Consider the following 14,802-nt stretch of genomic DNA (forward strand, 5'->3'; position numbering starts at 1 on the left):
TTTAGACCAGAACATAAGCGTAATGACATGTAAACCGTTGTAATTGTGCGTATAATTGCTTAATAATTTTTAAAGTTATAAACATATTATTTCTTGAAAAGCAATAATCCTAACAATAAGGAATATACCGTTCCTATTTTCATTAATAATGTAGAGTATAATAATAAAGGATATACCGTTTCGATTTGCATTATTAATGTAGAGTATAATAATAAAGGATATACCGTTTCGATTTGCATTATTAATGTAGAGTATAATAATAAAGGATATACCGTTTCGATTTGCATTATTAATGTAGAGTATAATAATGAAGGATATACCGTTTCGATTTTCAGTAATGGTATATAATAAATAAGGGATATACCGTTCCGGTTTTAATTAATGGTGTAGAATAATTGTTTTTTGTAGACCTTCACAAGATGAGCAACAAAATCAATACTTGTCTGTTTTGTTCATTTATTGTTTTTTGGTGTGGAGAATTAGAACTCCTAAGAACTTCCTGTCTTCACAAGTGTTGTTTACTAACACTTCCCATAAGTACAAGAACTCTAGTGAACTGACTCTTAAGAACTTCACAAGTGTTGTTTACTAACACTTCCCATAAGTACAAGAACTCTAGTGAACTGACTCCTAAGAACTTCACAAGTGTTGTTTACTAACACTTCCCATAAGTACAAGAACTCTAGTGAACTGACTCCTAAGAACTTCACAAGTGTTGTTTACTAACACTTCCCATAAGTACAAGAACTCTAGTGAAAGACTTTTATTGTTTTTTCTTCTACAAGTTGAATTTTTATTTGCTTTTAACTTCTTTATAATTTTATGCTTACGACATAAACAAAATCCAAGGATGGATTACACATACCGTATATTAACAAATCATAGAAAATAGAATACTATGTGGTATTTCAACAGACTTGGTAATGCTTCAGTTAAAGGCGAAAACGAGCATTTATTGTATTCGTAATAAAGACTAAAGATATACAACCACATACAGATGAAAAGCTGATATCTGTTACTTTTTATGTATTTCTGTATTTTTAACGTATTGGTTGAGAATTTGTCGGCTTAGTTTTACTGATACTAAAGTTTAGGATGATATATTCATTTCTGACCAAACAAATCTTTTTCTCTGTTGTCTTTTTTTACCCCTGAAGTTATAGACATTGTCACTGACAAAGAAACCCAAAGTGTTTGTTTGCTCCATAAATTAAGAAACTATTCCAAACAAAGTAAACCAAGGTCTAAAAACTGGTGACTTTCCACTCTTTGAAACTTTGCAAAGTTCGCAGTGTTAAGTTTCAAACCAGAATCATAATTAAGTATTGAAACAGAAGCAACTAACTTATTACCTTGATTACTGTAAAATTAACTCCACCCCTCCAAATGACCCGGCATGGCCAGATGGTTAAAGTGCTCGACTCTTAATCTATGGGTCGCGGGTTAGAATCCCCGTCGCATCAAATATGTTCGCCCTTTCAGCCGTGGAGGCATTATAATGTTACGATTAATCCCACTATTCGTTGATGAAAGAGTAACCCAAGAGTTGGCGGTGGGTGGTGATGACTAGGTGCCTTCCCTCTAGTCTTACACTGCTTAATTAGGGACAGCTAGCGCAGATAGCTCTCGAGTTGCTTTGCGCGAAATAAAAAAAAGAAATCCCTCCGAACACACACATACACACACAAACTTGGAAAAATGTGAGCATGAGATTTTTACATGAGCAGAAAATGAGACCATCTAGATAACTAAATAACATTGACAGGAGATAAAGCGATTTCAGTCATGTATGGAAATCTACTCGTACAAAAAATATCACCATGAAAAATAGATAAACAGTTAAGAAGCCATAACGTTTACAGTTTCATGAACATTACCATTGAAACACGTCTTTAAAAATCACCGTAGCAACTAGATAAAGGGTCAAGAAATCATTAAATAATACAGTTGTAGGCACATCATCACAGAAATGGGGCTTGAAATCTCCATGGCAACTGATTCTCCCAATAATCTCTTTGGAATGAAATGAAAACCAATCGTTAAGAAATCTCACAGTGACATTAAAATTTATTCTAGCTTTTCTACATGACAAAAAAATATGTATTCATACTTAAATCTCCCACGCCTCAACTGTTTTCTCACATTATAATAAGTTTAATTAATCAAGTTTAAGTAAAATAGAAACTTTACCCGTTGTTAGATAGGTCTACATTTTAATTAATTAATAGCATGATAAATTAACTCAGAAAAAGGCGTGGTGATAGACTTTTTTATTTTTCATTTATCAGAACCAATAAAGGGTACAGCTCATAAACCACATAAGTTTCTGGCTTCTAAGAAAGAAAAACTACACTAAAATAATTTTTTCTTTTTCACTGTTTCCAAAAAAATAACCCAACCGGTTAATACAATATACCACTTATAAGTCGATCGAATAGTTCAGTTTCGTGAGGGGTTGAATAATTAATAAATAATAAACTGCTCCCGGTTTCTTCACCAGGGTGTGCTCACAAAAGAAATGCAAATAAATATACCACTGTCAGTACTTAAAATAGTTTAAATATTGTGTTTTAAACTTAATTAAAAACAATGGTTGGTATTCAAATTTTTGTTTTTGGCTAAAGGTCACTTTTATGGCAGGTCCAAACAAATAGCACCCAATTAAATAATTTCACATCTTTCAACTACGCCGCGGCCTCTGGTGGTCGAGTGGCATAGATGGAGAATTTATGGAATCACATTTTCCTACTAGGTTACTTGTGTCATTTTTTTCAACATCCGCTGTGTCGTCTGACGTGGACGAAAAATCGGTCAAGTCCTCTGATACACCATTCTCAATATTTAAATTTGTTATATCGTGATTGTTTTGCATATGATTTTCAAGGTTTATTGAGTGGTTGAAAATATCTCCACACACACGACATATATGGTCGTACCGTTTGTGGTGGAAATTCACAAGATGGCGTTTCATCTGCTTCGGCGAACAGAAGGTTTCACTGCAAAGCTTACACGGAAAATTGGTAGAAGTAATATGAATCCGCATGTGTTCCTGGACGTGACATTTGCGAGAGAAAGCTTTTCCACAGTGGGGACATATGAAAGGTTCGAGACCAGTGTGACACTTTAGGTGCGCCATTCGATTTTCCTTGCGAGCAAAACGTTTTTTACAAAAAGGGCATTCGTTGGGTTTCTCCCTGCTATGAGAACGCATGTGGATATTGAGATTTCGAGAAAGAGCAAACTCCTGTTTACATTCTGGGCAAGTGTACTTCGTTTCCTGTGCGTGGATCCTTGTGTGGCCTTGAAGATTACTGAGACATGGAAATACATTTCCATACTTTGTGCAAGGAAAGGATTTTTTACCATGTGTGAGTTCCTTATTGTCGTGACATCGAAAATAGTGTTGTTGCATGTCAGCAGAATTGCGAAAAAGCTCTGGACACATCGAACATTTTAAAAAGTCCTTCCTGTTCTGATAGATCCTGTATTGATTATTAATATCAACCGTCTGGTTGAATACTTTGTGAGAATCCGGATAGTTTCTTTGCTTCTCATCAGTGGTGTTGCTGTCGTGAACGTAGGAGTGATTTTCTAACTCTGCACGAAAAAAAAACTTCTGGTGACAATGAGCACAGTCATAAGGTCGAGAACCGAGTCCATGTTGTAACATGTGTTGTTGTATCAAGTGTGGGCCTGTAAACACTGCACCACACATGTAACACGTGTAACAGCTGCAACCCTCAAATGTATGTTCAATCAGATGACATTGGAGCTTAGCTGGTGATTTAAGCACAGTTTGACACAACTTACATTCATGACTGGTCCCTTCTTGGACCACGTGTGAGGTCACGTGAGCTTGGATTTCTGTTTCACTCTCGAATGACATCTGACACTTGATACACTGATATGTTTTCCCATGAATCAATTTATGCTGGTCAAGAGCTATTAAGGTATCGAACTTTAGCGTGCATTCTGGACATCGCAGGTCCTCGCTTCTTGCGTGAAAACAGACTTTACACATGTAGATGTGCCCTTTGTCTTGTATCCCTGTGATGACGAGATTGGTGTCATCAAACTGTTTCGCGCAGACGCAACAAGAATTAACGTGATCACAACTATTGAGGTGAAACCTGGCATGAACTTGGATTTCCATATCGGACATTAGACTCTGTCTACATATAACACAAGGGACAGGAAAACCGTTAATGTTATGCTGCTCAGAATCATTGTAACACTCTCCTTCATTCCTGTAACTGACATACGTGCTTGCAGTCAGCACTTTGCAGTGACTAAGTTTGTGTTCTGCTAGGGTTACAGCAGTAGAGCAAACCTCATCACAAATGTTACACTTGTACTTAGAATGCTTCGTCCTATGTGCCTTCGTGTGATTCTCCAGTTCTGCCCAAGATCTGCAATATTCGTTGCAGTACGCACAAGACGAACTTAACGCCATCGATTCTTCTTTCTCAGGACTCGAGATTCGAAAGTTATGAATCTTTCGATGATGGATTTCTTTGGAAAAATCCCAGCCGCAGGTTTCACTTCTTAAATCTTTTCTACGCTGGACAGAGGGCGCCAGTGTTTCCCCACCATTACACGGTTTAATGCTGAGATTTTGTACACCATCACTAGATATGGACGACTGGTTAGACACAGTGTCCACTAAAGATCCATTTAAGACGTCGGTGTGACACGTTTGAGTATGCTTATTTAAAAGAAATTCAACGTAAAAAGCTTCGTCACATAACGGACAAACAAATTGTTTTTGGTGAGTGTTCATGTGATATTGAAGTTGCAATTCGGTGGGGAAACGCTGATCACAAAGCAAGCAGCGGAAAGGGTGTTTTTTTAACAGATGCGTGACTTTAACGTGCAGTTGGAAATCCACTTCCGAGCGAAAAACCACTTTACAAGACGTGCACTGGAAGAGGCGACACTCGTTGCTATGCTTCAAGGCAAAATGAACTTGAATACTATCCTTGGAATCAAATAGGTCCTTACAGAGAGAACACCTATAAAGGTGGTGTGCGTGGATGTTCATCAGATGTTCATGTAATTCATCTGGTTTAGTAAAAACTTTAAAACAGCACCGGCAACCGTAATTAGTAGTAGTTGCTAGAAAGTGGGTTACGTAGTGTATATCGAGATGTTCTTCACTGTGGAATTCAGCATCGCATTCGTTGCATGAATATCTTTTAACCACGGCATCCAAGTGAATTTTCAGGTGAGTACGGAAAGATTCGAAGTCCGGAAATGCATCGCTGCATCGACTACAAAAAAAGGGGCCATTCTCAGAAGAATGTGGAATGGTTTTGTTGATTTTCGGTTCTTTAACATAATTTAATTTCTCATTCACAGAAGAGTTCTCAAGCTTTTCGTCGCTGATGTCAATAGATGTTACCCGATTCCCATTTCTTTCATCGTGAGTAGTTTCTAGGTGCTCCGAAAGAGAATCGAAACTAAAGAAGGAAAAACTTCCGTTACTATCACATACCGTACGTCGTTGGTGCAAAGATATCGCTAAAGATGACAGGCTGAAAAGCGTCGAGGAATTTAACAGAAGTTTTCTCACGTCTTCGATTTTTGTTGGTATGTGCTCAACTTGCACGTGCAACTGTAGAGCCTCTAATGTGGTGAAGCCATCTTTTGTGCAAAATCCACAAAGGAATTTTTCGTAATTTGTATTTACTTGAACGTTTCCCCTAACGTCCTCCGCCTCAACAACAGCATTAACCTACAATATACATTTCGACAAAACTAGGTTCATAAGGGACATTTTGTAAAATAACACAGATACTGTAATTACGTGTAATGAACCACGTTTTATAATTAAACAAAAAATGAACTAAATTAAATAGTTCAACTTTAAGAACTATTGAAATCGTTTGTAATACACTGTTAACATTAAAGCTATTAACTTTTATTTTCTCTTGAATGGGTTATTTCACAATACATGCCAAGCAAAAGTACTTTTTAGAATATAACTTATTTTTAAATGATAAAAGTAAATATTTGGTTAAGAAAAGCATTTCGTTATTTATATCTAATTTTCAATATTTCTTTAAACGTTTTTTTTTAATTAAATTTTGAATGTAACTCCGTAATATGCACAGAGGGTGGGTTAAAGATGGCGTCGTTGCTACAGAGATCTTTTTCGAATATTGTTTCAAATGTTTTCTTGCCTCGTTGAAAATTAAACAAAATAAATATTTTTAAGATTGCTTACCCTGAACATAGACTTACAAAATGGATAACATTGTTGAGAAATAATTAATGTGTGATTTTGATTGGTTATTATGTTACTTTTTGTTGTAGTTTGTGGAGGTTTTTATATACCAAAATGGATAACATTGTTGAGAAATAATTGATGTGTAATTCTGATTGGTTATTATGTTACTTTTTGTTGTAATTTGTGGAGGTTTTTATATACCAGGTTTACCACCGTCATCAAACATCATAAGTTAACCCTAAAACCAAGCATAAAAATGGAACATTTTGTTTTTGAACTTGGAACCAAATAAAAGATCTTTAAGTGTTATTTCAATATAAAATTCATCACAGCCGCATTAACTCGGCAAACAGAATATTTGCAGATAATATATGCGAATACTTTTATCATTCTATATTTGTATTTAACACCTCAATACAAGTTACTTTCTATTTAGTGACAACCTCATAATAATAAGACTTACCTCATGATCAAGAAAACCATGCAAAGTAGGAAAAACATCTTGGTGAACAGAACGCCTAGTGTCATTTGCTGATACGTTACGATTGCAATGGGTCTCGATGTGATTCTGATGACAGTAAAAAAAAAGACAAATTGTTCGTGTCATCACACAAGCAGATACAAAACGACTAGTGCTGAATTGTAATTTCGATCAGTTTCATTTCTCGATAAGCGTCTCGGAGCGAATGATTAAATAAAGTAAAAAACTGGAAAAGATTTAGGCTTCACGAGAGAGGAAACTGTAGTTTACTTTTGAAACACAAGGCGGCGCATCATGCACTCCAAGAAAACTGTGGATTGTTTGTTTTTTGATTTCGCGCAAAGCTACACGAGGGCTATCTGCGCTAGCCGTTACTAATTTAGCATTGTATGACTAGAGAGAAGGCAGCTAGTCATCACTCCCCCCCCCGCCAACACTTGAGCTACTCTTTTACCGACGAATAGTGGGATTGACCACAACTTTATAATGCCCCCTACGGCTGAAAGGGCGAGCATGTTGGTGTGACGGGGATTTGAACCCGCGACCCTCAGATGACGAGTCGAACGTCTGAACCCACCCGGCCATGCTGCGCCAGGAAACTATGTAATAAAGGAGGTTATTTATTTATGAGTCCGTCAGAGCGCTTGACTCACAATCTGAGGGTCGCAAGTTCGAATTCCCATCCCATCAAACATGCTCGTCCTTTCAGCCGTGGGTGCGTTATAATGTTTCGCTCAATCCCACTATTTGTAAGTTAAATAGTAGCCCAGATGTTGGTGGTGGGTGGTGATTACTAGCTGCCTTCCCTTTGGTCTTTCACTGATAGATTAGGGACTGCTATTGAAGATAGCCCTCGTATAATTTTGCGTTATGTGGGAGTTAAAAAAAAGAAAGTTTGTAGTTTAATCTATCATTTACACAATGAATGTCTTAAAATATACTGATCTTATCACATTGTGTATAACTCTACAATAAAGAAATATGTCATGGAATAATTTCTTCAATTATCTTTAATTCAGTTCTCGTGGACCCACGAGTTACTGTAAATATACATAAATAATTTTTGTGAAGAGGCCTGGCATGGGCAGGTGGTTAAGGCACTCGACTCGTAATCCGAAGATCGTGGGTTCGAAACCCCATCACACCAAAGATGCTTGTTCTTTCAGCCGTGGGAGCGTTATAATGTTAGGTCAAATCCACTGTTCGTTGGTAAAAGAATAGCCCAAGAGTTGGCAGTGTGTGGTGATGACTAGCTTCCTTCCTTCTAGTCTTGCACTGTTAATTAGAGACGGCTAGCGCAGATAGCCCTCGTGTAGATTTGTGCGAAATTCAAAAACAAACATTTGTGAATAAGTTTAGGTTAAACATTTTCGTATATTGTCTTCCGAGATCTGAATTTCGATACTGTGGTGGCCAGAGCACAGATAGCCTATAATGTAGTTTTGTGCTTTGTTACAAGCAAACACGGCCTTTAGAGAACGTGTGCTTGTTTCCCACAGTTCTATCTCCCTCTTACCATCGATAAATCAAATAAATTGGTTCTCAAAGTGTGGTCCGCAGACTTGTTCAAAATTCAAGCCACTTGAAAACACCATTATTCTTCCCATTAATGCTGATGGGGTGTTTTCTTCGGCGTTGTTGTTCGGCGAAAGTCGAAAGTGGGTAAGACCGGTGAGTGGTCCACAAGGTCTTTTGCCTCGCCGAAGTGGTCCGCGAACGAAAAAGTTTGGGAACAAGTGATCTCAGTGAAGTGTGTATGTGGGATTATTTTTTCTATCAACGCTAAAATAATCGGCGCGATTTTATCGTTCGATATTTTGCCAATGACCAGGTTTACTAATGCTGATTTACCAAAATGTTCCAATTCTCTTATCATTAACAAAATGTACGTTCAAATGTTCAACCGAATAAATTAACGGGTTAAACACTATACATTCCTGAATAAGTTATAACATAGACAAGGAACTAACAAACTCAAACAGCCAAAAACGGCGGATAAATCTGTAATAACAATTTAGCTTAAAAAAAATCGTTCTTGGTTCTGATAGAATCTATCAAAACACGACTACCGATTTACCCTTGTCTTCTGGCTAACAGTACTCGTCTACCATTGATCAGCGCCCCTCCTAGGACTCGTTTGGTAGCTGTTATTTTATTATCTCTTATCGCGATGAAAGGAGCTGCCAACTGTAGAAATGATTAGTAAAATAACTTGAAATACGACAAACACTAAAAGCTGATAACAAGATTCTTCGTATAAAAGTAAACAACATTGAGGTTACAATCTGGTAATGTCACGGTGTCCTAACCCTTATTTCCTTGAGTATACGTGTTTTCACAGTAGAAATAAGCTATTTCATGGGTTTGTTTTATTTTGAATTTCGCTTTAAGCTACACGAGGGCTATTTCCGCCAACAGTCCCTAATTTAGCAGTGTAAGACTAGAGGGAAAGCAGCTGGTCATCACAACTCATCACATCGTCAACTCTTAGGCTACTTTTTTAACAACGAATAGTGGGATTAACCATATCATTATAACGCCCTCACGACTGAAAGGGCGATCATGTTGAAGGGTGCAAGTGTATTTTCTCATAGCAAAGCCACATCGGGCTATCTGTTGTGTCCACCAAGGGGAATCGATTTTATAATTGTAAACCTGTAGACTTATCGTTGTGTCAGCGGGGAACAAATGTTAAAGAATAAAAGATATTAAAAATTGCTGTTTTTCCCAGTGTAAAGCACATGTATTAACAAAAGCCTTGCCAGGGTAACTTGCATAATTAATTGCTATGCACAAAACTTCACATGGACAACAGTCTTACTTATGACGATTTTGGACTGATATTGGTAAAGTAACCTCAATAAAGAATGAAATCAAAGCATTCGGCACCAGAAAAACTTGTCAAAATTTCGAGAGTCTGCGATATTTTATTTTTGCAAAATTGTGTCAGCACCCGAGAGGGCTTTACAAACCTTCTGGTAGAAAGGTCTTGTTTGATTTTGAATTTCACACAAACCTACACGAGAGCTATCTGCGTTAGTCGTCCCTAATTTAGCAGTGTAAGACTAGAGGGAAGGCAGCTAGTCATCACTACCTACCGCCAACTCTTGAGCTACTCTCTTACCAACGAATAGTGGTATTAACCGTTACATTATAACGCCCTTACGGTAGAAAAGGCAAGCATGTTTGGTGCGACCGGAACTCGAACACGCGACCCTCAGATTACGAGTCGAACGCCTTAATATACCTGGCCATACCGAGCCTGTCTTTTTTTAAAATGTTTACCCAATAATCACGTAACTCTAGTAATTTATTATAGAATTTTTATTCTGCGTATAACTTTTTTTTTTTTACCTCGTCTTGGTTTGTAATTTTCAATAAACGATTGCCACTATTTCTTCGGAAAGCATTTTCTTTGTTTAGGTAACTAAAGGAACTTAAAACTTGTTTGTGGTCAGATAAACAGAATGTTTTATATACACAACACTGTAAAAAAGTGTTTTAACAAAATCATATTTTGCCATTCTTTCCATTCTTTCATGCCATTACAGAATGTAAATTTAAGCACCATGGTAATGGTTCACTGATCCCTCTTGACAACTGAATGAGCCAGATTTAGAACACTTATCATTCTTTAGAATGACCATATACTTGCACCAAGAGCACGTGATCAGGATTCTGCTTGAATGAACATACTCATCAAATTTAGGGTCTGAAATAACTGTCGTGGTACCACATGCAGTGTCTTAACTATATATAGAAAGCAACTAACAAATAACTAGCATGTGGTATCGATATATGCTAAAAAAACTAAATGTAATAGCACTTCACAAATAAACCTTGATAAGAATAATGCTTAACACTACATATTAAGTTTTGTTGTCATGCCACGGCTCGCAAAGCATCATCAGCAGAGCAAAGAATTCGCATACAGTACGTCATGCTGGTTGGACCCTTCGACAAATTGTTGCAGACTTCTGGACAGAAGAAAGACCGCCACTGATCTCAAGTATAAGATAAACCACCATGTGTACTAAATAACAGAAAACTGTCCAGATCTAAAATATCAAGAGAACTCAACAAAAATGGTATGTTTGGTTGTGTGTCAATTAAAAACCTTAATATCTAACTATTGCCAAGAGTCTGAAATGTGATAAAAAGAAGTACAAAAACTGGACTTTTGATGTTTGAGAAAGGGTCTTATAGACGAATGAGTCCAAGTTTGAAATATTAAGTTCAAATCATAGGTTGTACGTCCAGCGGAAAAAAAAGGTAAAAGACACTTGCCTAAGTGCATAGCACCTGCCCCGGCATGACCAAGTGATTAGAGCGCTCGACTCGTAATCTGAGAGATCTGGGTTCGAATCCCCATCACACCAAATATTCTCTCTCTTTCATCCGTGGGGGCGTTATAATGTGATGATCAATCCCACTATTCGTTGGTAAAAAGCAAAAAGTGGTGTTGACTAGTTCCCTTTCCTCTAGTCTTACACTGTTAAATTAGGGACGGCTAGCGGATAGCCCTCGTGTAGCTTTGCCCGAAATTAAAAAATAAACAAAGCCTAGTACCTATCGCGAAGCATTTGTATGTGTGTGTGTGCATGTTTCTAATGGTATCCCCAATGGTTTGCATATTATAATTGGGGAGATAATGACTTCAAACACTAATGCAATATATGCAGAAATGACTTAGCAAAGAAAATAGCTGCTGGAGTCATTCAAATGATACAGTGACCCCCACAGAGCCCAAACTCAACTTAGTTGAGTAGATTTAGCATTTTATTGATCAAAAATTTGGTAAGTCAAAAGTTACTTCCAAAGAAATTTTATGAAAGTGTATCAATATATTTGGAGTAAAAATTCCAAATTATTGAATCATTATAAAGAGATTTTGCCAATGGTCAAAGTAGAAATTACGTTCTTATATTAAGTTTGTTTGTTTGTTTGTTTTCAGGCCCGGCATGGCTAGGGGGGTTAAGATGTTCGACTCGTAATCTGAGGGTGGTGGGTTCGAATTCTCGTCACACAAAACACGCTCGTCCTTTCAGCTGTGGGGGCGTTATAATGTAACAATCAATCCCACTATTTGTTGGTAAAAGAGTAGCCCAAGAGAGGACGGTGGGTGGTGATGACTAGCTGCTTTCCCTCTAGTCTTACATTGCTAAGTTAGGAATGGCTAGCGCAGATAGCCCTTGTGTAGCTTTACGCGAAATTAAAAAAAAAATTGGTTGTTTTTACCACATACTCTATAAAGAGAAAATAAAGGTGTCCCTTTTACCTGAAGATCCTTAGCGGAAGTAAAGCACGTGGAACACTTGAGGCACCGAAATGACTGCGACTTAACACGAGATACAGAGGAAGTGTTAGTGGACACCTTTTTGTGGTTTTGCATATGAGAGGTCAACGCAGCCGCAGTATTGTAACCCCTATTGCAAACAGTACATTGAAATGGCTTGGCATGGTCATGTGTCTTCATATGAATCTTTAGATGATCACTCCTTGAAAAAGCGGACTCGCAATGGGGACAGCGGTATTTTTTGTCCCCCGTATGGAGTTTTATGTGTCGATCACGACTACGTTTGTGTTTAAAGGGACGCTGGCAGTAATCACATTTGAACGGCATTTGGTCACCGTGAATCTGAAGAGAGAAAAAAACGAGTATTATTTAAATTAAAATATTAAGATTTTTATTTCTTATTCAAACTTTGGTCATTTTAGTCTCGCTTTAAGTTGGTTTTTTTTAACTATAATATATATATAATTTTTTTGTAAATTAATATAAAAGCAGATGTCGATAGTTAACATCATAAGGTTTAGCTGATCCTTGTACACTTTGTTACTTTACGTCTAACTTGTTTATAGCTAATTAAAACTACAACGTTACACTTCTCGTGCAGTCATGAAACTAAGAACCCATTGTTTAATATTTAAATTAATACACACCACATTCCTCGTGGCACCCATGTCACTGATGCATTACACGTATATCAAATACGGTGAAAGTGAATAATACGTTAAGTTAGAAATTTGAAATATCTTCTGTGCTTATCTTTCCGTCGGAAACTTTCGGGATAATTAAAATTCAGGAAAGTAACATCTTATACTTTTTTTTTAAAAGCATTATTCGGAAAACAAGCAATAATCTTTAGTCAAATTGTCTTACCTGCTCGTGTTTTTTAAGATAACTAAGACGAGGGAAGGCTTTCTCACAGAAGTGGCATGCATAGGGCGTGCTTTCCGTAACCCCGATGGTGTAGGAGAGATCGACATCTGGGTCCGAGGGTGTGGCGCAGTTCGTGGGTGACAATGAGAGAGATCGGTCATCCGGGTTGTCCGAAGACCTCCGGGAATTGGGGGTTCTCGTTCCCCCGTTCAACCCTGAATAAAAAAGAGATTACAATGAAATTAGGTAGTCCACTCGTGTTCAGAAAACACTGGTACCAGATTCGATCAGTTCCCACCCTTTAATGCCTCACCTAAGTATAGCAAGAAGACTGTTATTAATGATCCAAACGATTCCTCGAAGCATTATTACCGGATCCACCCTAAACCAATACAATAGTCAACAGCATTCAACTTTTTCAAGCGTTATTCTGGATAGAGTAGAACTGGTTAGTTCGTGAGGCCTGCCGTTCTTTCTGTGTATAGTTAAAGTAATATTCAAGATGGTGGTCAGAAACATGAAAAATCCATTGTTATCATGAGCAGTGCGAAATAGACTAACATTAATGAAAAGACAGGAAACAAAATGATAAACATAGAAACAAATGATTGCATTTAACGACTGGTAAATACAGATAGACTTAGTTTGTTCATTTTGTCATTAAGCGCAAAGTTACACAACGGGCTATCTGTTGTGCCCACCCGGTAAATTTGAAGCAGTAATACAGCTACACAGTTTAACAAACATCGTGCTAATATGCTAATTAGCACGAGTAAAATATGAACAATTTTTACAAACCAATAAAATGTTGTTTTGTTGTTATCGTTTTATAGAAATAATAGATTTCACAAAATTGGTAAGACGTGTTTTCTTTCACTGATGAAAATTAAAATTAGGATACAAATAGCTTCAGTTTCTGATAATGCATTTCAAATTATTTCCTTCTTTTAATGCTGTCATCAGATAAAATGATTTTTTGAAGATTGTTCCTTTTGAATTTCGCGCAAAGCTACACGAGGACTATCTGTGCTAGCCGTCTCTAATTTAGCAGTGCAAGACTAGAGGGAAGGCAGCTAGTCATCACCACCCACCACCGACTCTTGGGCTACACTTTTACCAACGAATAATGAGATTAACCGTTACATTATAACACCCCCACGGCTGAAAGGACTAGCATGTCTGGTGGGACGGGGATTCGAAGGCGCGATCTTCGGATTATGAGTCGAGTGCCTTAACCACCTGGCCATGCCGGGTATTTTTTGAAGATATAAGAAACGTAAAGTAATACATTACTCAATGTTGCTTGTATGATTTTCCATTATATACTCAATTGGTCATTAAATTGAACGTTTTTAGATTATTAAGAATTAATATAAAGAGTTTTTTGTTTTATTTTTTGCATTGAAATACATTTAGTATTTAACCAGAAATACAAAAATGTTGAGTTGAAATATTAGTATATGACACAGAATTTAAAACATGACTCCCAAAAACAATCACAGTTCCCAATGAGATTTATCAACAGTTTCTTATTACTTTTTAACACTGACTTCAAACAAACGCGTATATTGAAATAACCCACTCATGAACTATTGCTTTTCGAATCTGTCACTACGGGTAAAAAACTCATACAAATAAACTGTTCACCATCCAACCAAAAGTAATCAGTGCATATCTCTCTTAAAATGATTGAATTAAAACTATTGTTTTCACGTTTTAGGAAACACAATAAAATTCGTGATATTACTTTTAGCTCACATTTTATTATGAGCTTAAAATAGTTCATTAATGGTAAAGGAACGAAACAATAACAAACAATCCATGTTAACAGTAGTGTTAACAGTTTGTTTTCTTCTTTTTCGAATTTCGGACAAAGCTACACGAGGGCTGTCTGCTCTAGCCATCCCTAATTTTGCAGTGTAAGAGCAG

The 14,802-nt window shown here is 37.0% G+C and overlaps 1 protein-coding gene across 3 annotated transcripts in view; it reads right to left on the reverse strand.

The window, feature by feature from the left end:
• Positions 1-931: 931 nt before the first annotated feature.
• The window catches only part of LOC143238488 (uncharacterized), a 93,501-nt gene continuing 79,630 nt past the window's right edge, over positions 932-14,802 (reverse strand). For all 3 annotated transcript variants that reach the window (XM_076478763.1, XM_076478762.1, XM_076478764.1), the window contains 4 exons: positions 12,874-13,088; positions 11,989-12,348; positions 6,693-6,797; positions 932-5,734 (listed from right to left, as the gene is read on the reverse strand). In XM_076478763.1, coding sequence (XP_076334878.1) covers positions 2,681-5,734; positions 6,693-6,797; positions 11,989-12,348; positions 12,874-13,088 — 3,734 coding nt within the window. In that variant the 3' untranslated portion in view covers positions 932-2,680. The remainder of the gene's footprint in view (positions 5,735-6,692; positions 6,798-11,988; positions 12,349-12,873; positions 13,089-14,802) is intronic.

The sequence above is a fragment of the Tachypleus tridentatus genome, chromosome 13 (genome assembly GCF_004210375.1).
Source record: "Tachypleus tridentatus isolate NWPU-2018 chromosome 13, ASM421037v1, whole genome shotgun sequence".
NCBI lineage: Eukaryota > Metazoa > Arthropoda > Merostomata > Xiphosura > Limulidae > Tachypleus > Tachypleus tridentatus.